Source organism: Protopterus annectens, chromosome 8.part1 (genome assembly GCF_019279795.1).
Source record: "Protopterus annectens isolate FY-2018-M chromosome 8.part1, PAN1.0, whole genome shotgun sequence".
Lineage (NCBI taxonomy): Eukaryota > Metazoa > Chordata > Ceratodontiformes > Protopteridae > Protopterus > Protopterus annectens.
This window is the reverse complement of record NC_056742.1, coordinates 196405834-196429405: the sequence shown is the minus strand read 5'-3', so window position 1 is coordinate 196429405 and position 23572 is coordinate 196405834. Positions and strand designations below refer to the sequence as shown.

Below are 23572 nucleotides of genomic sequence, written 5' to 3'. Positions count from 1 at the left end.
TTCAGATGCAAATTAAAAAGATCCAGACCCACATCATTAAGGTGTACTCCATCTGTTTGATACCAAGACTCCTCTCCATCTCCAAAATCTCTATGGTCAATAGTATGCATCCCCAAAATCCTTAATTGCCTAGCCAACCTTTGATTCACATACCTTCTAATCCTTTCAATCACCTTATGACTATATGCAGCCCTCCAACACAAACGCGGAACCAAATCTGACCACGCAATTTCCATACCCGGGTACAGTGCCTGTAATCTCATCAAATCTTGCAGCATAATGTCCACCAATTATTTTTTAGGAACAATGCCCAAGTCATTACCCCCTAAATGAATGACCAATATACATGGACAACCCACCTTCAGTTTAGCCCTCTCAAATTCATGTAACAACCCATCCCACCTAAGCCCCCTAACACCATGCCAGGATACTGACCACCCTAAATGTGCTAAACCCAAGTTTACCCGATCATCCCTAACTAAAGCACGCTTCTCTGCCCAGTGGATGAATGAACGCCCCAAGATGATAATGTGCTTCCCTAAAAGAAAAGAAGAAAAATTAATCATCAGACCACAACTTATCTAATATAAGACAGAAATGCATTTGAAGACTACCTCCCCACCCTTTTAATCAATTCAATAGAACTACTCTCTCTAGCTAAATCTGAAGCCCTACCTATCCTGAATGAATGAGCTGCAAACCTCTCTGCCAGAAATCCCATACAACGTAAAACCTTCCTCACCAAAAGTATGAATCTACTACTCGACACCACCTTCCCATCCACTGAACAAAAAATTAACTGATCCACACTCCCCTTTCACCTCCTCACAAATTCTTTTGCCCACATTACTGGACAAATGCAATGATTCCTGTCCATTTTAAGCACCACCACACATCCCCTACCCCACTGATCTGTCTTACTCCTCCTTAATGCAATAGTAACCTCACCCTTCACTGTAATGACATCCTTCCAACATAACGAGCCTAACAACTCCGAAATACGAAAAGCGCCAAAATATAACCATGTATATAACATACCCCACATAAAATAATCCATAGACCCTTTTGCAACAAACCTAACCCTTTCAACAAAACGTTCAATATGACCCTTGTAATTGGCCATCTAATATCCTTACGTTCCACCACCATTCTACCCCAACCCCTTAACATCCGCCCTAATATCCAAGACTTAGTGAAATCCTGCAACATCACTACCTTAGCAAAAATGCTAATCACAGCCAAATCCACCTTAACTGTCTGCAAAGCCCTGCCTAACCCCCAAGCATGAGTTACATATTGCAGTAGTAATTCCTCTGGCCATACCCCTTCCTCCTCTGGCAGCTGCAAAATAAAACTGATTAAAATCAGAAAGAGCCCTACCATATGCCTTCCTTGTAGAAGGGGCCCAGGAATACCATACCAACTGCCTGGCTACATCGATCCAAGATTCCACACCTCCTCTGGCAGGATTTCTGGCACCTCCTCCGCCCATGGAACCAACCCTCAAAACCTGCGAAACTGAAATCGGGACAAGCTATCAGCAATCTCAGTCCTTACGCCAGGCACATGCACTTCTGTAAAAGAAAAATTTATTAGAAGGCTCTGCAAAACCAATTTACTTAACACCAACAATAACAAGCCAGACTTAGCTGTCTTCTTTTGCAATACCCTCACTACAGCCATATTGTCTGAGTGAAAAACTACTCATTTTCCCCTCAATTGCTCCTTCCACACCACCGAAGCTGCCCATATAGGCATCAATTCCATAAAGGCCACATCCCGCTTCCATACCTCCTCGCAATCCCGAGGCCATTCAGCCGCAATCCACTGACCCCTAAAATAGGCCCCCATGCCAGCACCCCTAGCTGCATCTGCAAACAACTGAAGTTCCTCCTGCCCCACCCAGTCTGACTGCCAAAAAGATATCCCATTAAATTGCTGCAAAAACCCATTCCAGAACCCCAAGTCCTCCTGCACTAATTGGGTTACCCTAACCCAATGGTGTTTATTCTTACCCCCTTTCAGGAAGTATGCCAGTGACCTACAAAAAGCTCACCCTGGGTGTACCGCTCAACAGGCAAAATTCAAAAGCCCCAGCAATTTCATAACTGAACGAATCTAAATCTTATCCTTACCAAACACCGAATGCATCACCAACCTAAGCCTCTCTATTTTATTCTCTGGTAAACAAAACAATCCCCGCTCCACATCAATTTTTAATCCAAGAAATTCTAATGCCCTTGCCGAATCATCCATCTTATGCTGAGCCAATGGTACCCCTAACTCCTCACACATAACCGTAAACTCCCGCAAACCCTCCTGTGCTCCTACCTTTCCTTCGCCCACCAACAGAAAATCATCTAAATAATGCACTGCCTTTTGAGTCCCCACTTTTTGCTGCCAAATCCAATGCAATACTGTACTGAACTTCTCAAAAGTCGCACATGCCACTGAACAACCCATGGGCATAGCTTTATCAAAGTAGTACTTGTCTCCTACCCGCATCCCCAATAGTGGCCAATCCTCCCTCCTAATAGGCAACAATCGAAAAGCCGACTCAATGTCGACCTTAACCAACTATGGCTCCCTAAATTCCCTAATCACTTTTACTGCATCATCTAAGGAAGCATAATGTACCCTAACCTCCTCTTCTGCAATAAAATCATTTACTGAATTCCCTTTTGGATAAGACAAGTGATGTATCACTCTGAATTCCCCTTCTCACTTCTTCGGCACCAACCCCAAAGGTGACACCCTGTAAGTACTAAAAGGCGGACTATCAAAAGGACCCAATAACCACCTCGCCCTACTCTCTTTCTCAAATAAAGCCTCCAAGATGTCCTCTTTACCTTGAACAGATCGTAAATTCTTGCAACCCCCCCACCCCTTCCCACTGTGGACTTAATAGGAAACCCCTTTTGAAAACCTTGTATTATCTCCTCTTTGATGACCAAGCCAGGAAACTAATGAAGCTTATCCCGGAGAACCTCCACCTTAATAGGGAATGGTGACCCTCCCTCTATTGCCTCTAAAGAACCCAAGTCCAAATACCCACGACCCATGAAAATTACCCCTCCCCTGGGCCAGCTGAAAGCCTTGCCACCAAAACCACCTTCACGACCCATCACATTGGAGTTCCAGGACAAATCCTGCCGACCACAGCTAGTGGTCGAATGACCCCCTCCACATCTCGAACAAACATGGGCAAATGTGCACCCCACTCAAGAACAGGAGCCACTATTAAATGACCAACACACACCTGCTGTTTCCAGTCCACACAACCTTCTGTTAGAGCCCACGTAACTATCCGTCATTGTAGCCAACCATAGATCTGGGTGACGCTTCTCCCAATGAAGTGACTGGTCCACAGCCTTCCGTTTGCGGAAACACTGATCATACCACAGCCACACATTACTCAGCCTTAACCGCTGCACCTCACGAATGGTAAGGAAATAGCCTAGCAGTGGCAGAGACAAGGACTCGTCCTTCTCCAGCTGCACTGCCATAAAATAAATAAAGCCAACCACCCAATTATCCCATGTCCTAGGGTGAAGTTTACCTACTCTCTGCCTTCCTAATGCTGCTAAGGCTGCAAACAAGTCCTTACTGTTAGAGTACTCTGCTTCCACTAGCCATTGGACCCCTTCTGCATCAATCAGCTCAAACAAATCCACATATTCCCCTTTCCAAATATTTTCCTTAACCAGACTCAAAATATGCAGAGTCAGAATAACTGCTCCTGTCCTCTGCCCCAAAGACAGGGTATCCAACCAATCCCCAGGCCGCAGCCCAAAATCAGAGCCTACCTCTGAGCCCAAGCCCAAACTGTCCCCAGAACCCCCCACCCCCTGTTGCATCTCTTACCGGGTACCTGGCACACTGTGTTAGCTGCCTCTGCACCTCCTCTATCCCTTGAATGCCCTTCCTGAGATCCCCAACTGCCAAGTCATCATCCCTCCCCACCCCACCATCCTCAACCCCTAGCTGCCCCGACAATGCTGTTGTAATAAAACCATTACCTGCACTTTCATCTTGCGATGTGCTGGGAACTGGAATCTTCACTGTTGTCCCCTGCTGCGATGCCTGCTGCTTTTCCCTCAGCTGGGGTTCTTACCACTGTGCGTCACCTCTTCCGACCTGGAGTCTGCTCAGGTTCCTGTACCACCTCCGATGTTGTCACCTCCTGGAACAGCTCCTCCGCCTTGGCCATGATTGCTTGCCACCTCTGCCTCAGCTCTGGTAATTTGGCCATCTGTAAAAGAGAAACAAAATATTAGCACTATTCTATAAGCCCAACTGCCCTCCTTCCCCCAAACCCCTGGTATTGTCTTGCCCTGCACTGTAACTTATCCCTGCCTGCCCACAAATCACCTTTCACCCCTCCTGTCCGTTACTTCCTACCATTAGTACCCCATCCTACCGTAGCATATCCTCTATCAATATTTCTCCCTCTATGTATCTATGAGGGAAAAAAATAAATAAGTAAATAAATAAGTCCCTCTAACTATCTCCCTATCACTCAGCCACCCAATCCCCTCACCATTTACACAAACAAGGCTAAACACACTTACCTTCCCTCCCAGCACGATCCTCTATCTAAGTAATGGTTATTCCACGCAGTGCGCATGTGCAAACTGGCACTAGGACCTAATGGCCTAAAGACCGGCAACAGCAACCCACTACACCATGTCACCACCACCGAAAACTGGGACAGAGGGACACCCGACCAGCCACGATACCATCCTGAAGAACCAGAAGACTGACTGACACCCACGAACCCAACAGGGAACACGGACCGACAACTGCCACTATACCACCAATGAAGAAGACGACGGACCCCCGAACTCAAGCTGCAAACACGGGGGAAGTGACACAGACACATCGGCCCATGAACCCACCAGGGATAAGATGCTCAGGACAATGGCAACGCCATTCTGAAGGGGAACCGAAGAGGCAAACGGACACCCACAAAACCCAGGGTGCGCGAACCACAAACACCGCCACTACCACCAACGAAAATGGAGCTGAGAGCATGCTGGACCCATGAACCCACCAGGGTAAGCTAATCAAACACTGACGGACACCCGGCTGACCGCAATGTCATCCTGAAGGGGAACTGGAGAGAAGACAGACCCATGAACCCCCCAGGAAGCGCGAACCACAAACACCGCCACTACCACCAATGAAATGGAGCCAGGAACATGCTGGACCACCGAGGAGCTGATCCGCCATTATACCCCAATGCAACTGCCAAACACGACCATCGGGAGAACATTTACCCCAGGAATGAACACAACCGGCCCACGAACACACCAGGGAGCATGAGGGGATGATCTACTGCTACCCCCCCCAACCTAATTGGGACCGGATTACACCGATAGACCTCCCTTTGCCTACTACGACCATTGGGGGAACGTCTTACTGTTTTTTTTTGTTTTTTTTTATTTAACTGTACTCTGATTGCATGGCACCAATGGCCTGCTACCAGACGGAGCTAAGCACAGGCCCAGCCTCCCCCATGGATGTCCCTCGACTGCATGGCCCCACCAAACAAGGCCCGACGAATCCCCAGGAGACTGGTGGATGACAGGGAGCAAGGAAAACTTCACCCACCCAGGTAAGCCTAGCATGATTCCCATCCACTTTATTATCTATAGCTACATTATTCTATATATATATATATATATATTTTTTGTTATCCACCCCCCCAACCGTTCACACACACACACACACACACACACACACACACACACACACATACACACACACACAGAGTACTCTATCACCCTTTCCTATCAGTAAGCTCAAACTATCTTCCCAGACTCCAGCCCCCCCTTTACCTAATTCCTAGAAAACACCAAAGGAGGGACTGACCCAGACCACCTAACCCCTTCTCTCCCCACCATCAAGGCCTACCTTCATCCCCGATACCTACAGTTCGTCTGGATGTAAGCTAGTTATCACTCGACCAACTCACGCCAAATGTGCCTACTTCCTCTAATCCCAAAACCTTAGTACTGTCAGAAGTCCCACCTACTCCTACCTCAATTCGTTTTACATCTCCCTCCCTCTCTCCTTAACAGTTGTGACTGATGCTGATGTGAAGGTATGAGTGTTGGTGGAGCTAGGCAAGGCAATGGAGAAGGACCTTCAAGAAATCTCATGCAGGTTCTGTCTGGTTATTTGTGCTTGTGAGTGGAGGAGGGGTTGGCACAAACTAAATTGTTTATAGGAAGACTGGAAAAATATAGACCTCAAAAAGGACATCATTGTGAAATGAAAGCAGATCCAGATCCTAACAGACATGAGAATGCATTGACAAAAGCAGCAGATGAGTCTGTTTCCATTTCACCAGGGGAATGCCAGGGTATATGAGACAGGATGAACTGATGAATCTTACAGGTAATAGGGAAGCCTTACCTGCTGGTTTCAGGACCATCATTGAGAACAAACATTTTGAAAATGAATGGATGTATATTCCATTTGCCTTATCTTTGTCTCTCCAAAGCCCATAAATTGTTGTATTGCCGTGTGTGTGTGTGTGTATGTGTGTGTGTGTGTGTGTGGTGGGTGATATGACTTTGTTTCTGAGTGTATGTGCATGTGAACGTGTGCGTACTTGCGTACATGTGTGTGTGTGTGTGTGTGTGTGTGTGTGTGTGTGTGTGTGTGTGTGTGTGTGTGTGTGTGGTGGGTGGTATGACTTTGTTTCTGAGTGTATGTGCATGTGAATGTGTGCGCACTTGCGTACATGTGTGTGTGTGTGTGTGTGTGTGTGTGTGTGTGTGTGTGTGTGTGTGTGTGTGTGTGTGTGTGTGTGTGTGTGTGCGTTCATGTACTCAAAGGTGTGTGATTTGAGCTGAGCCAATCATTTGCTAATTCATCCAAAAGCACCACACACTATATGATTTCCTCTTGATCCTGTTTCATGTAAAATCAGTGCATATCATAATGTCAGTCAGTTTTTTTTTTAAATTTAGCTTATGATTTTATATTGTTGACTCATTACACTGAGATGAAAACGTTTTATTATCTGCACAGTCTCATTCTGATGGACATGTCTGCAGATCTATTTCATCAAAATGTACCCCAAAACTGATTTAAACCAAGAATAAAATGTCATTTAGCAAAATATATGTTGTTACTGTGCTCCACAAAAGAAAAAAAAAAAAAAGAAAAGCAGGAAAGCAGTACATTCATTTACTTTGTAAACATTAACAGACATTACTATGGCATTAACCAGGAGAGTTCCACAACTTCCATGGGGAATACTTTATAGCAGACATAGATTTTCCATTAAGTATAACAAAGCTATTTGGATTTAAGTTGCTGCAGGCCAATGCTAGGAAAAGCCAGCGGGAACATAACTAATGTTATGAACTAAGAGGCGCTTGAAGTACATTTTAAATTATTGTTGAGGTTTAGACAGTCTGCATTGTCAGCAGAGTAGTACATTCCATGAATCACCATATGATTTCTAGCAAAACTATAACCTAGTGCAAATTTATTATTGGCTATTTTGTGTTTACCTTCTTTTTTATCACCTGCAAGAAGACCTGAAGGAACCTTAGAATAATGGCTCAGGAAGAGTTAGCTGCATCCGTAAATGTTTTAATACTTGTGCCAAGTTAAGCAAAATTTGAAAGACACCATACATAAAATATACTTTTTAATTCATTGGGAATTAGTGCATATACAGTATACCCCATTTCCATACTTAATAAGGCAAATTACATCTAAATTTATTAGTCTATCCCATTAAGGTATAGTGTTCTGTTTTAAATGTAGCCAAAGATTTAGCTTTTGCTATTGTATCTTTTAATAGTGCATCAGTTTTTCTGTGGTGGAGCTTATACATTCCATTTTCCTTTTTATTTCATTTCTGAATCTTTATAACATAAACATTATATGACAAGAATAGCTCTCCAATAAGCATCACGTTGCCCTGTGCTGTAACTATTAGCCTGATGTATCATACAGCGCTTTTAGTTTATAGTTATCCAAAGTGCAAAACAACCAAAAATCTACTTATTTCTGCATTTGTTTTCTGAATTTCATCATTTTGTCCTATTCTAATTACATTCTGCAGTCTAATATTGCATTCCCAGATAAAAATCACCAATATTCAAATGCATTTCTTTCTGTAGCTTATACTAAGTATTATACAAATAGCACCCAGATGTGTTTTGAATCAGATACGCAGATGACGAGAGAATAAACATTTGAATGGAAATAGTTGTTCAGGCTGGTGTTGATGAGTATTACATATTCCATAACATTAAGAATATTGATTACTGTTGACTCATTGTTTTAATTTGCCACTGTTTGTAGGATTTTGTATAAGGAGCTGCTACTGATTTTTAATGCTTTAAAAATAAAACTTAATGTCATGAAACTTTGGGAAAACGATGGTGACATTTGAAAGACTCAGGTTGGACTTTGCATGTCCTGAATATAATTAAATTCTGCAAGCATTCTCTAGCCATTATGTTATCTAATGTGTGAGATGTTGATACACTTAAATGCCGTTCAGTCATTATATTTTTATGTAGGCAGTTACTTCTTTGTTTAACTGTTGCTGAAATACTTGTGAGATATGTGGATGAGATTATAGTCAACATTAAGTGTGACAGCCTTTGTTCACAGCTCAATCATGCCACTTTAAGACAAAGAGATTGACAGCTTCTTATCGGGATGAGTCCTCCTAACTTTCTATAGACAAAAATTATGCGGGTGTTTTAAAGATAAAAGTACTATGTTGTCTGTGATATTGACATACCAACAGAAATGAAATATACAATAAGTATGTAGTTAACTGTAATTGATATGTTTAATTACTTTACCAACTGTGCCAAAACAATTAAACATTTGAAACACAGTGGTCTTTTAATTTGCCTTTTTTATTTTATTAGACTGTTTGAAGCAATAAAGCTAAGTTTCTATTTTTCTCAGAGAGTAGCTAATCAGTCATTGAGTTGTGTACCATTATATTTGCTTGTTTGTGATTCACACACAGTACCAATGCCATATAAGGACCTATTTCCTTTTCAACAGCAAAGCCGACTCAGAAATCTTTCAGCAAATTTTACTTGTTTTTCATACAGCAGAGAATGTTGGGATATTTGTGCAAATGATTATCTCACAAGGATCAAAAACAAATGACTCATTGTGCTGACAAAAAGTTTTTTAATGTGGCCCGTCTGCTAATAGAGACTTTTTGTTTATGACTGGCTGCAACAATTGGTGCTTAGTAGTAAGTTCTGATTAGTGGAAATATGACTTGGGGAGAGTATAGTATGGTCTGTCTTCTGGAGAAGACCAGAGTTGCAGTTTCTCATCTTATGGCTACTAGTTGAGGATAATGGTAGCAGCAAAAGCGTACTGCTTTAAGTAGACAGAAAAAACATGAAACCGATATATGTATGATCTCTCTGGGGAAAAGAAAACATGGATGTGGGCCTTATCCTACACAGAACAGGCTCAGGCCTCATACTGGCCTCCTTCTGGCAATGCAATATATCTGCTTTAATTTCTGAAAGAGAATCAGATTAACAGAAGACAACTGCTAGCCAGCAAAGAATAATGGCAGAAGATAAAACAGCTTTTGAAAACTGCTAGGACTTTATTTTGCCACATTTATGTAAAAGAAAGTGTGGTGAAATAAAATGTCTAACACCTTCTAAAGCTGTTCATTCTTCAAAGGGATACTTCTTTCCTTCATGATGTTTGTCAGTGTTGTAAGTGTTTTACCAGCTGTCAAAGTCCTTGAACACTGCCAGAAACCTTATGCTACTGCACTTTCTTTCTGTACTTGATAGTAAATGTAACAGATAAATCTCCATGCTCTACAAAGAAATATGATTATGTGTGTCACCAAGTGCACCATGAAAAACTTCTCCAAAACTAACTTTGGGCTCCTAAAAACAGAGGTGGCTAACTTCACAGTACTCATGCAAATGGAGAATAGTTTCATGTCTGCTGAATCATACACCAATGCACTATATGAACACATACACAAATGCATGGATCTTGCCATTCCCAACAGAACCAAGACACTCTCCTCCAAAACAAGGAATTCAGTCTGGTGGTACCCTGCCATAAACAAACTCCACAACAGAATGAAGAAACTGATGCAGAATGAGGTGAAGTCCCAAGATTGAAAAAAAAATCCCTTATCAGCCTCAACAAAAAATTGAGATCCCTCATCAAATCCTCTAAAGCTAGCTATGAAAACAGATTTGCAGTAGAGAGTAAAGACAACCACAAGGCCTTCTATAGTTATGTAAAGAATCTCCACGTCAATACCCAGATTTGCTCTGAGCTACTACACAATACCTTCTATACCGAGCCAACCGATATTGCCAATATACTGCCCAACAGATTCAGTGCCAACTTTACCCCCCCCCCCCCCCAAAGGACCAATCACAATACCAGTAGATTGCCAGGCACTCAGTATTACTGCTGCACAGGTTAAAACAGCACAGTCCAAGGCCAAGAATACAGCTTTTATGGGACCTGACAATATATCTGGCTGTGTTCCACATGAACTACAGAGTGAACTGGCACCACACCTGTGTGCCCTGTTCATTCACAGCCTCACCTCAGGCTTTGTCCCTACAGAATGGCACACTGCTACAGTCATCCCTCTCCATAAAGGAGGAGCAACTACAGTCCCTGGGAACTATTGCTCCATTAGCCTGACATGTCAAATATGAAAAGCTATGGAATGCATCATCATGGACCTAATAAACAAGGATATAGAGAATCTCCAAACTCTGGATGCCACACAGTTTGGTTTTGTGAAGGGTAGATCGTGCCTCCTCAACCTGGTTGACTTCTTTGAGTCAGTCACCAGAGCTGTGGATGAAGGCAAGGTGGTTTATACAGCCTACCTTGATCTGGTCAAGCCTTTGAAACCATTATCCAGTCAGGAATCATAGAAAAACTCACAAAGGTAGGCATCAACCCTTATGCTCAGCCTGGTTGACTTCTTTGAGTCAGTCACCAGAGCTGTGGATGTAGGCAAGGTAGTTCATGCAGCCTATCTTGATCTGGCCAAGCCTTTGATACCATTCCCCAATCAGGAATCATAGAAAAACTCACTAAAGTAGGCATCGACCCCTATACTGGTAGGTGGGTTGCAAACGGTCTCACAGAACACACAGTGTGAAAATAGCTGACTCCAAGTCATGAGTGGAGTCCCACAGGATTCGGTCCTGGGTCCTCTCCTGTTTAGTATCTACTTCTCAGAAGTCCAGGCCAATGCAAAGGAACTCTGGCTGACAAAGCTCACAGATGATTACAAGTTGGGAGCAATTGTTAACTCCCCAAGTGATGTTGACATCCTGCAAAAAGGCCTCATTGAGACTAACGACTGGTGTCAGAACCATGACCTTAAGCTCAATGCCAAAAAAATGTGTCATCCTCCCCTTTGGGAAAACCTTGGTTCCCATGAATTACCACATCGATGGTAATCCACTGAATACAGTTAGTGTTATAAGAGTTCTGGGAACACAGGTTGACGGCAACCTCTCTTTTGACCAGCACATTGCCACTGTGGTCAGAAAGTTTTTCTATGTGGCACATCTCATTACTAAGGGTTTTGCATCCAGGAAAAAAGAGGTCATTGTCTCCCTCTACTCTTTCCTTATTTAGGGCAATCATCGAGTACAATGCCCCATTTGGCATGTACCTCACTAGACACCTAAAACAACTGGAAAGGCTGCAAAAGTACCTCGCAAAGAAGATCCTAGGCCTTAAACACTTGTCCTATATGAATAGACTAAAAAAACTCCAAATATTCTCTGTCTCATATTGCCTACTTAGAGGCAATCTCTGCTTGACTTACAAAGCCATGTCTGACCCAGCTCTGTTGGAAATGCTACATCTAAAGAAATCCCAATCCCTCTGCACCACATACTCCAGAGACCCCAACCTCATTACCATAATCAATAGAACATGCTGGAGGAGGTACAGGTTCATAACCCATAGACTGCCCATGCTATGGAATAGACATCCTATATATGTCAAACAGAACACCTCACAGGTCCTCTTCAAGAGAAATCTTGATGAGTGGATGAGAAATAGAAAATTCACCCCGGGGATCACTCCAGTGACTCTCCTCGACAGAGGCACTGGGAACTAATGTTGGGTGGCACAATGCCAAGGTAATCCTATGAACTAGTCTTGTAAAGGCTCCAGGGCCATTAGCCTAGTACACACCTATGAACCTATAACCCTTTACTAAGTGTTCTCAACTTGGATGCAAACATTCATCTCATGAGCAGGTTTCTGTGTATCATTGTCTTAAACACAAAACAAGTTGGTTATGGTCAGAGATCCAGTCTTTATCTTATATATATAACAATTAAAGACCAGATCAAAATCCTCTATGTTTATTGTACTCTGTACCTATGGATCCACAACTATGACGTATACAAGCTACTGAGAGGTCATTTGTCATGGAATACCTTTTCACTATTATAAGCTTACAAAAAATGTTGCTGCTGTTCACTTAACAATGACAACACTTTAAGATTTCTGAATCCAGATAATGGAGATGGCATTATAGTTGTGGAATAAAAGTATTGTTTAACTTATACATTAATAGTTTTGAAAGATGACACCACTGAAATGGTGAATGATTACTAAAGCAATAAGTTATATAAGTATATTGACTCTGTTTTACTTAATTTTGTACCAAACAACTAAATTGACATTAATTTGTTTAATTGTATGGCTGTTGAAAAAAACAGATTTCATATTTTATTGATAAAATCAGAAATTCATCAGGGTTAAGCTAATCTTTAATATTATCTCATTATATAGTATGCAGAATAGAAAACTGAATCAATGGCTAGAATTTCTGGATTAAATAGTTTAGACCAGCTGTTTCATTAGATAATGTTCAAACAGAGAGAGAGATTTTTTTGGTAAGAGGCTAGTCAACTTCATTTATAGATAACAGTTTTTTTGGTCCTCCCGTTGCATGCCGCTTTTACTGGCCTGACCCACAGTGCAGACCAGTTCTTCCAGTCTCCTACCCACCTGGACTGGTTCCAGAATTGCTGGAGCTGGTTGTGGATGCTAAGGGCACCCTAGAAGCTTTTTCATCTTTGCTTTCATATGAAGGGGTATTTTTTTTAAAATGGCCTAGCATTTTCCCTTTCCATGTCCTGCTAACTATTTGATCATCTCTGAAGGCAGCTCATCTCAATCAACCATGGCCCTCCTTAGGGGGCATCATTGATGAGTGATTTCCTACTCAAAGCAGGCTCAACCATCTGTCCTTGCTGCTAAACAATATTTTTGATGATGCAGTAAGAGATCACTTTTCTGTATACAGACCTATAATCTAAGCAAAGAAAGTCTAATAAGCAAAACAGACTGGTAGTTTAAAAAAAAAATAAAAAAAAAACAATGCATATTACTTATAGTATTGAGGCCAAAAACATTAAGAACATAGTTCTGACAAAATGGAAATTGTTTTATGAAAGTTTGAACGTTCTGATCTTAATGGTATTGAACCTCAGATTGTAATTAAAAAAAAAAAAAAAAACTAAGAATCTTTAATATCAGGAGTTTCTGATTGTGAAATATGTATGTAATGTGTGATGTGCAGGTATTAGTGAGTTATATCTAAAAGGCTTTTAATTTTGGTTGAAAATTATAGGACAACAATCTGTGTTAAATCTTTAATTGACAAAGCAAATGTATGATATATATTGCTATGTATACACTATGCAGTGTGAGAGCATTGTACAAAAGGATTATGCTATTGTACAAAACGTGACCAACAACACTTTGTACAGGCATGCAGTTATACCGGTTTTAAGAAATTTGTCTTTTCTGTTAGATTGTGTTTATTTCCGTCAAAGTGGTGGTGGTTTTGAAACTTTATTGGAAGAAAATAATTGCTATGGACACTGGAACTAAATATCAATCACTTTAAAGTGTTTTAAACTGATACTTGAGGTGAGAAATACATATGTAAATGCTTTTATTTTTATTTATCAAATTTTCAGATGTGTCATGTGATGCTGTCATGCAACTAACTCATTGAAATTTAAGTTTTAACCTATTTGGTTTTCTGAAGAAATTCAGTGGAGTTATGTTGGATGAAAGTGCTTCAAAAACAAAGTCACTGCTTTATTGCCCAGTGTTCAGTAGATTTATCTTCTATTTTGAATACATTTTAGTTGATTTATGTGTTGGTATTATACCCATCTCCCCTCTGATATTTTAATAATGTGAAAAGTCATGATGTTATCTATTAGTATTTACAAGTAACATTTCTAAATGTTTTAATATGCTGCTTATGTAAGTAAAATCTGTTGGATTATTGTGCAGTGCTGTGTCTCCTCATTTATCCACATGGTTTCATGCAGTGTTTTTCTGAGTGTACAAATAATCAGAATTTAGCCTTAAAGCTACTGCTTTAATGACTGACACTATAGCATACTTTTCTAGGTCAAGAAATCCTATTTCACCATCTTTCCATTTCCTTACATAAAGATCAAAAGCTGTTCTTGGTTAGTTAGTGTATAATATAGAAAAAACAATAGCTGCCTGTATAATGTATAGTATTTTGAGTAAAACAACCACTTTAAACAACCTATCTTCCATAGAAATTAATAATGTTTCCATTAATTTATAATTATTTTAATCAAATGTAAACTACTTTTGTAATTTGTTGTTAACATTCCTTTACAATTACGTTAGAGTAATCCTACATATTTGAGCTCTTTACTAGCCTATTTAAATTCACTATTTTACTTTTCATTAAATTATTTAACTCTTTGAGAAAAAAAAAGATACCAGTTTAATATATGAGAATCAATTTTCACAGTAAAGATTAATTAGAGATACTAAATTACTTTTAAATCTGTATATTTATTTTTTTTAGTTAAATAATATCCTAGAACTATATAACCTTATAGATAGTTCTTGTTTATTATTATTAGCATAAGTAGTTAAAGAAAGTATTCTTTTGAGGTTATCTTTGTTTCCTTATTTAATATATAAATAGCTTGGTCTTCCTGTATTAATGAAGGTAGTATATTTTAATCTCTTGGATAGATTGACTTACAAATTGTTAATCAACATTTAGGAATGAAATAATTCTGTAAAAAAACTATATATATATATATATATATATATATATATATATATATGGTTTAATATGACAATGTCAGGTACACATTCAGCAAAAACGAGAATGTCAAACCTCATGTGGTTGATTCCCTTATCGCTGACTTGCAATACTGCTAGTGTACACTTTAGTGAATGCCACTGTTCATTCATTTACACACATGTCATTGGACTTATGACTACAGATTGTGATACAGTGGGGAATGGGAAATTACCCTTTTCCACACTGTAGTGCGATTTCGGACTTGGAATATATTATTTGCAGGATGGGGTGGTGCAAGGGGGCTTGCCCCTGGCAAAATCATTACATTATGTGATTTGCAGTAGTGAACTGCAAAAAAAATGTTGAAAGTACAAATTCAAATGTTTTATTATATGCACTTCAGCTTTATGTCCTTATCGATATGCATAATGTCGCACATAGGAATTGAACATCTGAACGTATTTTATTATTTTCAATATTCTCTTAGTAAACCATACACACACACACACACACACACACACACACACACACACACACACACACACACACACACACTCTCAATCATAAAGTGGCTACTATAATCAGGATCAAATGTGTAATCAGTTCAGTTTCTACCAAGTTGTTAGAGACCACTGTTTGTAAAGAAGGTACACTTGTTTAATTCCTTCTTATTTAATTGATTCTTATCCAGGTATGTAAAGTGGTGTATTAGGATCCATCCAAATACTGGGCAGGTCAGTAGGTCAGATGAACAATATACTTATTTTTATTTGTTTCTGTTTTCTGACCTAGAAGTCTAGATATGATTACAGTGGAGATGTGGGGTAAATCTTTAGAAATGCATTGGTGGTTCATAGAATACTGACATGTTATGGCAGGCAATATTCATCACCATTACTGCAATGAAAAGTATTAAGAGAGCATCATATGCAGGCAATATTATACAGGAAAGTAAAGCAGGGTACCATAACCTTACAGAGAACAATGGATATCTGTCTAGCTTTGTTTCTATATTTATATTTCTATATCTGTATCTATATTTATATTTATACATCTAATGTAGATGTCTATATCTGTCTATACATGCAATAAGTGAAAGTCACAAATGTCAACATATGATTTGTCAATGCAGTTTGGTTGACAAAATAGATGTACAGGTGTATGAGATCAACAATCACTATGGTTGGAGAATACACCCCTTTCCGAAGGATTTTGCAATCAGCAAGTTAGCATGTATAATTATCAGCTATTGATGTTCCATTTTTGATAATATGTGTTGACATTTAATTCATCAAAATTTGAGAAAGTTATTAATTTTAAGTATATATATATATATATATATATATATATATATATATATATATATAAAATCACTATTAAATATCAAATTTCGGAATCCCGAGACTCTGAAAAACTAAGACCAGAATCCTGAGATTCTGTAACCTTGAAAGTAAAAAAAATAAATAAATGTCAAAAAAAAAAAAAAAAAAGATTTAAACAGGTGTATGCAGGGGGTCAAACCTCACTGCACCCCCCACACCCCCCAACTTAAATATACCAACTCCAAGATCGCAATACAGTGGAGTGAATGGCAAAATTTCCATTCCACTCTGCACAGCACTACTTTGCCATTCACTCCACTGTGGTGCGATCTCGGAGTTGGTATATTTAAGTTGCATATGTTTTCTCAAATTTTTTTTTCGAGATTATGGAATCTCGAGAGTCTAGTCTTCGGTATTCAGATTCTCAGGATTCGGTAATTCGGTATTTAGTAGTGATCCCATATATATATATATATATATATATATATATATATATATATACATATATACATACATACATACATGCATAAACATAGACACACACACACATACACACATACACACACATATATATGTATATATATATATATATATATATATATATATATATATATATATAAATATATATATATATATATATATATATATATATATGTATGGGTCTAGGACTGTTCACTGAAAGCACATTATATTGAAACACATTTGACTTTGCATAATTCACTGAAAGCTCAATTCACTGAAAGTTATATATGGCCTTTTCCACACAGTAGTGCAACCCTGGAGATAAAATATATAGTAAGTGGGGGGGGGCATTGCGTAGCCCCCCCCCGCCTATTTTAAATATTTTGAACTATACACATGGGTACTTGCAATTTCAATAAATTACTATTTTCTAAACTTAATATATATCCAAACTATGTGGGGGGGCTACACCCCCACCCCCCCCTAATTATCTATACTAACTCCAGGATCACACTACAGTGGGGAAAAGGCCATATATAACTTTCAATGAAATGTGTTTCAGTGAATTGAGTTTTCAGTGAATTGAGCTTTCAGTGATTTGTGCACAGTAATTTCACTTTCAGTGAAATGTGCTTTCAGTGAATAGTCCTAGACCCATATATATATATATATATATATAAAACTGGGTGTACTTTGAAATATCAAAGTAAGCAAACAGCAAATAGCAAAGCATAATGGCTGAAGAATCAAAACTCAAAAGAGCAAAAAAAAATAAAAATAAATAAATATATACAAATTCCCCGTTCTTTATGTATAACAAGTCCAAGATCACACAACAGTGTAAAATAGGCAAATTCCCATTCCCCACTGTTCTGTTATCTCCTGCAAAGTAATGCCAGCGGAAATGATCAAATGATTTTTTGATCACTTCTGTTAACATTAAAGACATTCAGAATTATCAGCTTTTGTATACCCTTTTCAATGCAGATCCTGCATTGAAAAATGTGTGACCTTGTTTGGTTTCCTTGAACCCCAGTAAAATCAGTAATAAGCATCATCATTTCAGTTACCATTTTATGACTGGGTTTTTGTTGTTGTCTCTATGTTGAATGTTTATTTTACAATGGGTACTATGGTGCGTCTGTTTTCCAGCCAGCCTTGTTACTGTGGATAGTGCTTTATTATTGCTGGCATGCTGATTGCTGTGTCTAATCTGTGTGTGTCTTTTTGAATAATAATTATTTTACACTGTATAATTTGACATACATTTGTAAACTCTGAGTTGAGATTTCTTTCCCATAAGTAGATTCTGCTGGAAAAAGTTTTTTAACCATAAAACCATAAAATGATTGGATTGAGATTTAAGTTATGGTCTTTTGTTTTTTATATTCTAAGCTAGGTTCATAAGTTCATTGCTAAATGTAGAAGACTGAAAGTGAAGAGCTGTGACCACCCCATGTTGGGGGATGCCGCATAATGGGATTGATTTTAAACTTAAGGACAGCATTGCTGACTCTTAGTGAATATTAATATAATATTAAGTAGTACTCAATTTGGAATTGCAAATCCTACATCTTTGTAAAAATGAGGTCATGGTTAATAGTTTGCATCAACTGTTAAAACATTGATCTTAGAATGTTTACCTGTTTATCAGCTTTTTTTTTTTTTTAAGATAGTATTCCAAAGAATCTAATTGGAAGTGAGTCACTGTATCTTATTTATGAAACACTGGGCCAGAATATTTTTACCTATTTGTTTGCAAACACCAGATGTTTGAAACAGAATCAACGTTTTTACCGAATGGTTAATGTATTTGTGTTTGTGTTTTCATGTCTGTGTGTGTATGTAGTTGTATGAATGTGAATGTAATGGCCTCTTATAATATTAAATATAACAAGAGATTTATTTGAATAAAATTGTGTTTTATTCTTCACAGACATAAGTATTTCCATTATTATTTCTATTTTTCAAAATTTAGATTAAATACAATTTATCACACCATAGCACTGATTTCAGCCGTACTGCAAATTGTGCATACTGCATGCTACCTGTAAAACAGCTGCTTTTCATATTTTGATTTAATTGCCTTTTGCTGGGTCATTAGGGCAATGTAAATCACTATGATCATTTTGAGGTTTTCTCTTTAATAATGCATTTTCTCAAAAATCATTATGTTGCAGACTAAAGATGTGATGGTATTTCTGACTGAATAAAACTCATTTTGCTTAATTTCTCCATTCCCTTTGTGATATCCTGTTGCAGCTAATCAAAAATGCACTTGCAGATACTATATATGTAATATATATTTTTGATACTACTTAGAAATGGTTTTCTAATAAGCAAAACTGTTCGGTTTGCCTTTGTACATTAATAGCAGTAGCTGGAGCTTGCTTTCTGTATTGGCATCAAATCAACAAACATTTCAAAATGAATTAAAAAAATAGAATAATCATAAGCGTTGGCTATAGATTCATTGAATGAACAGTAATTGTATTACCACCCACCCATAACTATTCAGACTTTTTAATGATATTAAAGTAACGAGTAACAACATGGACAAACCAACTTAATTACAAGATAAAAGTAACCATTACATGAACATACAAAAGATATATTTTGCTGATGGCACATGACTAAAATAATGTTTTTATTTCTTGTTTTAGTTACACATTGACAGAAATGTGACAAACACGAGGTACATTCTCTCAGGAGAGGGAGCTGGAACAACATTCGTGATTAATGACAGGACAGGAGATATCCACGCTATGAAAAGACTTGACCGAGAGGAAAAGGCAGAATATACACTAACTGCACAAGCTATTGATGCAATAACAAACAGAGCTCTTGAACCTCCTTCAGAATTCATTATTAAAGTTCAAGACATCAATGACAACGCCCCAGAGTTTCCTGGTGGACCATTTCAGGCCAGTGTTCCAGAAATGTCTGAAGTGGGTATGTATGATAAATAAATGTACTTGATTTTTTTTAATATGAATGTATGCATTTTAAAATTATATTAAAAATCTGCATTGCATTCAGAGGTTTGCTTACTATAAGTAGTAGCTAAATCTGATTGTTCTTCTCATCCTGTTATTTAAAGCCACATTTAATTTAACTCCATATCTTTAATGATTTTTTTTTTTATTATTATTAGCCTTGCTAATGCTTCATATAAAACTGGTTAAAGAAGTCAGCCTTTCAAAGTACATATGGCCTAGACATACAAAAAAACAATAACAGCTAAGACCTACTCATTATGCAAGCTAATAAAGCCTATATATTTTGAGGAAGTGCTTACACGAAAAATGCATTCGTAATATAAGCAAAAAACATTGCCCTAAATTACATTGTCCAAATGAACTTTCTGTTTTTCAGGAGTATTTCAGTACTGCTTAAACTTGGTCAGAGCATGCTTTGCATATTAAGATGCTGACTTAGTCTAATATGAAATGAAAGCACATTTTAACAACTCTTTAAAGTGCACAGTAGAGTACATTACATTGGAGTTTTGCATGTAATCACTGTATATATCACATATACTTAGGTTGCTTCCAATACACCAGAATTGCTGATTGTGAAATAATTTAATTTAGCAGCAACTTAAATAAATAAATAAATAAATAGTTCAATATCTGCTATGCCTTCTTTGCTGCCTGAAGTATAAAGCAATTGCAGTCACTCTTTGTAAAGTGTTATTTCAATCATAGATATTTTTCTGTGCTTGTAATGTAAATTCTGTTTCACTTGAAAAATATGAGAAACAGTGGTATGGTAATTAACATTCAAAACAAGAAATAAAGCAAAAATAAATGTAATTATGTTCCTAATTCTAGTTCTTCAATCAAATAAACATATAAAAGTATGTTGAATTGCATGCCTTGGCAATTGTTGCTCTTAAGGCATTACTGTCTGACATGAGGAACGTAATATACACAAAGAGTCTTTGAAAGCTTTGAATTACAGTTGATCTGTTGTATAATTTATTAGTTAACACTTTTGTCTTTATTCTCTCCATGGACAGCATTAGGCAAATACACGTTTAAAAACACAAACAATTTTAAAGTTTTCTACAAATGAGATCATCTCTTTGTACCTATCACAACACTCATTCCATCTCACAAGCACTCCACTTCATATAATCAAATTCACTAAGTATATAAATCTGAGAAAAATTACACTAGATGTAAAAGCAGTAATGTTGACATTATGTATTAGAAGGACAATGAGATGTCTACTACACTATGAAACATATACTTCACTTCACTAGAAGGAAAATATTATTAATTCAGTCTTTAGGTCTGACTTGATTGCTAGTAATATCTCATTCAAGCCAGTAAGATGGTATCTGCCATCTCAAGCAATCAAGAATTCTCTCTCTTGTTAAGCAATAAATTAATATTCCCTATTCATTCAGAAGGACACTGACTCTCCATAACATAAATCACAAATGTCTTAACATGTTTATGCAATGTGGTGTGTGTGTATAATGTATTATAACTTTCTTTCTTACATCATATACTTGGTTGTGCTACCCCCCACCCTCAACACACACGCGCACACACACACACACACACACACACACACACACACACACACACACACACACACACACACACACACACACAATGGCTATATGAAGAAATAAAGCAAATGTTTCACAAATCAGGCACAACATCCTGAAAAAAGAAAACAATGACAATTTTGGAATCTGGTCAGTCACATTACAAGTCAAGCACATTACCCCGCCCCCCCTCCCCAATCTTTATACACAGTAGTAACGTTCTCGGGCCCTCTACACCAAGTCAATTTTTTTAAAACATTCCCCGCCCTTCCCAGTTCCACGTTATCAGCATGTTCACTGTCCCATCTTCAGCACATTGTCTCACACCTCTTTACTTCACCATTCTACTTCAAAAATATAAAAAAGGATTTCATACAAATAATAACCCCAAATTCCTTCCAATACTTTCTCAGCGTTGATGGGTTTTGCAAGGGTTGATTCATTCATCTTTAAGATCTCTGTAACCTTTGCCTTACCAGAAATGTAATTCCTGACATATGGAAACAGGCTATAGTTATCTCCAAACTTACTAAACCTGCACTCACTAGTGACTTCAGACCTAATTCAAAAATGTGTAGTCAATCACCTTACTGATAGAGTATCCTAACACCCGACCAGCATGGCTTTTGGTCAAGATGAAGCACCTTGACCACCCTGTACACATTAACAGATAGCATTATCAACAATATGGAAAAAGATTTACATACTGGTGGTGTTTTTATTGACTTCACAAAGAATTTTTATCTTGTTGATTACAGCATCCTACTGCAATGGTTTATTGCAGATGTCATTAGCGGTGACTCTTTCCCATGTTTCTACAACTTCCTTTCAGACAGACATTTCAAAGTTCATATAGGAAAGGTTTCTTCCTCTTTTTTTTCCCACCACAAATGGTGTCCCACAATATCAGTCCCAATATTATTCTCTGTATTCATCAGTACACTCCCTGTTGGCCCACCACAGCTTTCCATCCATTTATAAATGCTTATGACAGTCATCTACAGGGAACGGGGATAATTTCTATTTGATTTAAACAATCTATTGCAATAGGTCATACAGTACAAATACTTCCTTAAAACTAAAAACTAAATAAGTACATGAATAAAAAAAAAAATATAAAACAAAGCCGTGATTTTTGTTACCAGAATAAAGGCTATCCTATGTGCTCCAACACAAAAGCTATTTCTGCAACATCAAAGACAATGGAAGGAGACCTCACATCAAATGCCTCTGAGTTTTGGTTGAATAATCTATTAAGTTCCAAAAAAAAAAATCAACTCACTACTGTTCTGGACCAAGAAACTATCTCACTTCATCTCTCTAGAAGGGATACCTAGAATCAGTACAAAAATGTTACTGGTCCTTTGAAATGTGAATTCCTAATTATTGCTATTGCATATAAGTAAAAAAATCAGTCTGCAAGACAAGCCATAACCAATATCATCTGTGGATGTATTACCCTGCCCTCTCAAGCAGAACATTCTAGTTTCATTCTAAAAAAGACCACATAGTTTTTCATAAATAAAGATACTGACTACTACTCTCATTCCTAAATTATAAACTAAGTCATTATAACCTTCCATTTCTTTTTTGCAGTCCAATAATAACCTTCTTTTTCCCATTTTTGCACATGGGTTTAGGATGTCACATTAAAATGTGACAACTATCTAGATCTAATGTTCACACTGTCAGGTTGCTAGCCCTGCCACACTTATTCTTCCATAAAACACACACACACACACACACACACACACACACACACACACACACACACACACACACACAGTCGCACTTATGGTCAATTTAGAGTGTCCAGTCCACCTACTGCATGCCTTTGGAATGGGGGTGAAAACAGGAGCAGCCAGAGAAACTCCACACAGACACAAGGAGTACATGAGGACTCTGCACAAAAGGCACACCAACTGAGAAATGAACCAGAGAGTGTCTTGCTGTGAGGTGAGAACATTACCTTCTGCAGCACTTGTCTCAGCCATATAAAATCAACCATCTATAACCTATGATCACAACTCTGTTTCTAAATACCCCCATCACAGACTTTGCACCACAGCCCACTGCTTGTCAATAATAACTCCT

At 38.2% G+C, this 23572-nt stretch overlaps 1 protein-coding gene across 2 annotated transcripts in view; it reads left to right on the top strand.

The window, feature by feature from the left end:
• Positions 1 to 23572, top strand: part of CDH8 (cadherin 8) — a 1490460-nt gene that overhangs the window by 691654 nt on the left and 775234 nt on the right. For both annotated transcript variants that reach the window (XM_044081816.1, XM_044081815.1), the window contains exon 3: positions 19581 to 19869. In XM_044081816.1, coding sequence (XP_043937751.1) covers positions 19581 to 19869 — 289 coding nt within the window. The remainder of the gene's footprint in view (positions 1 to 19580; positions 19870 to 23572) is intronic.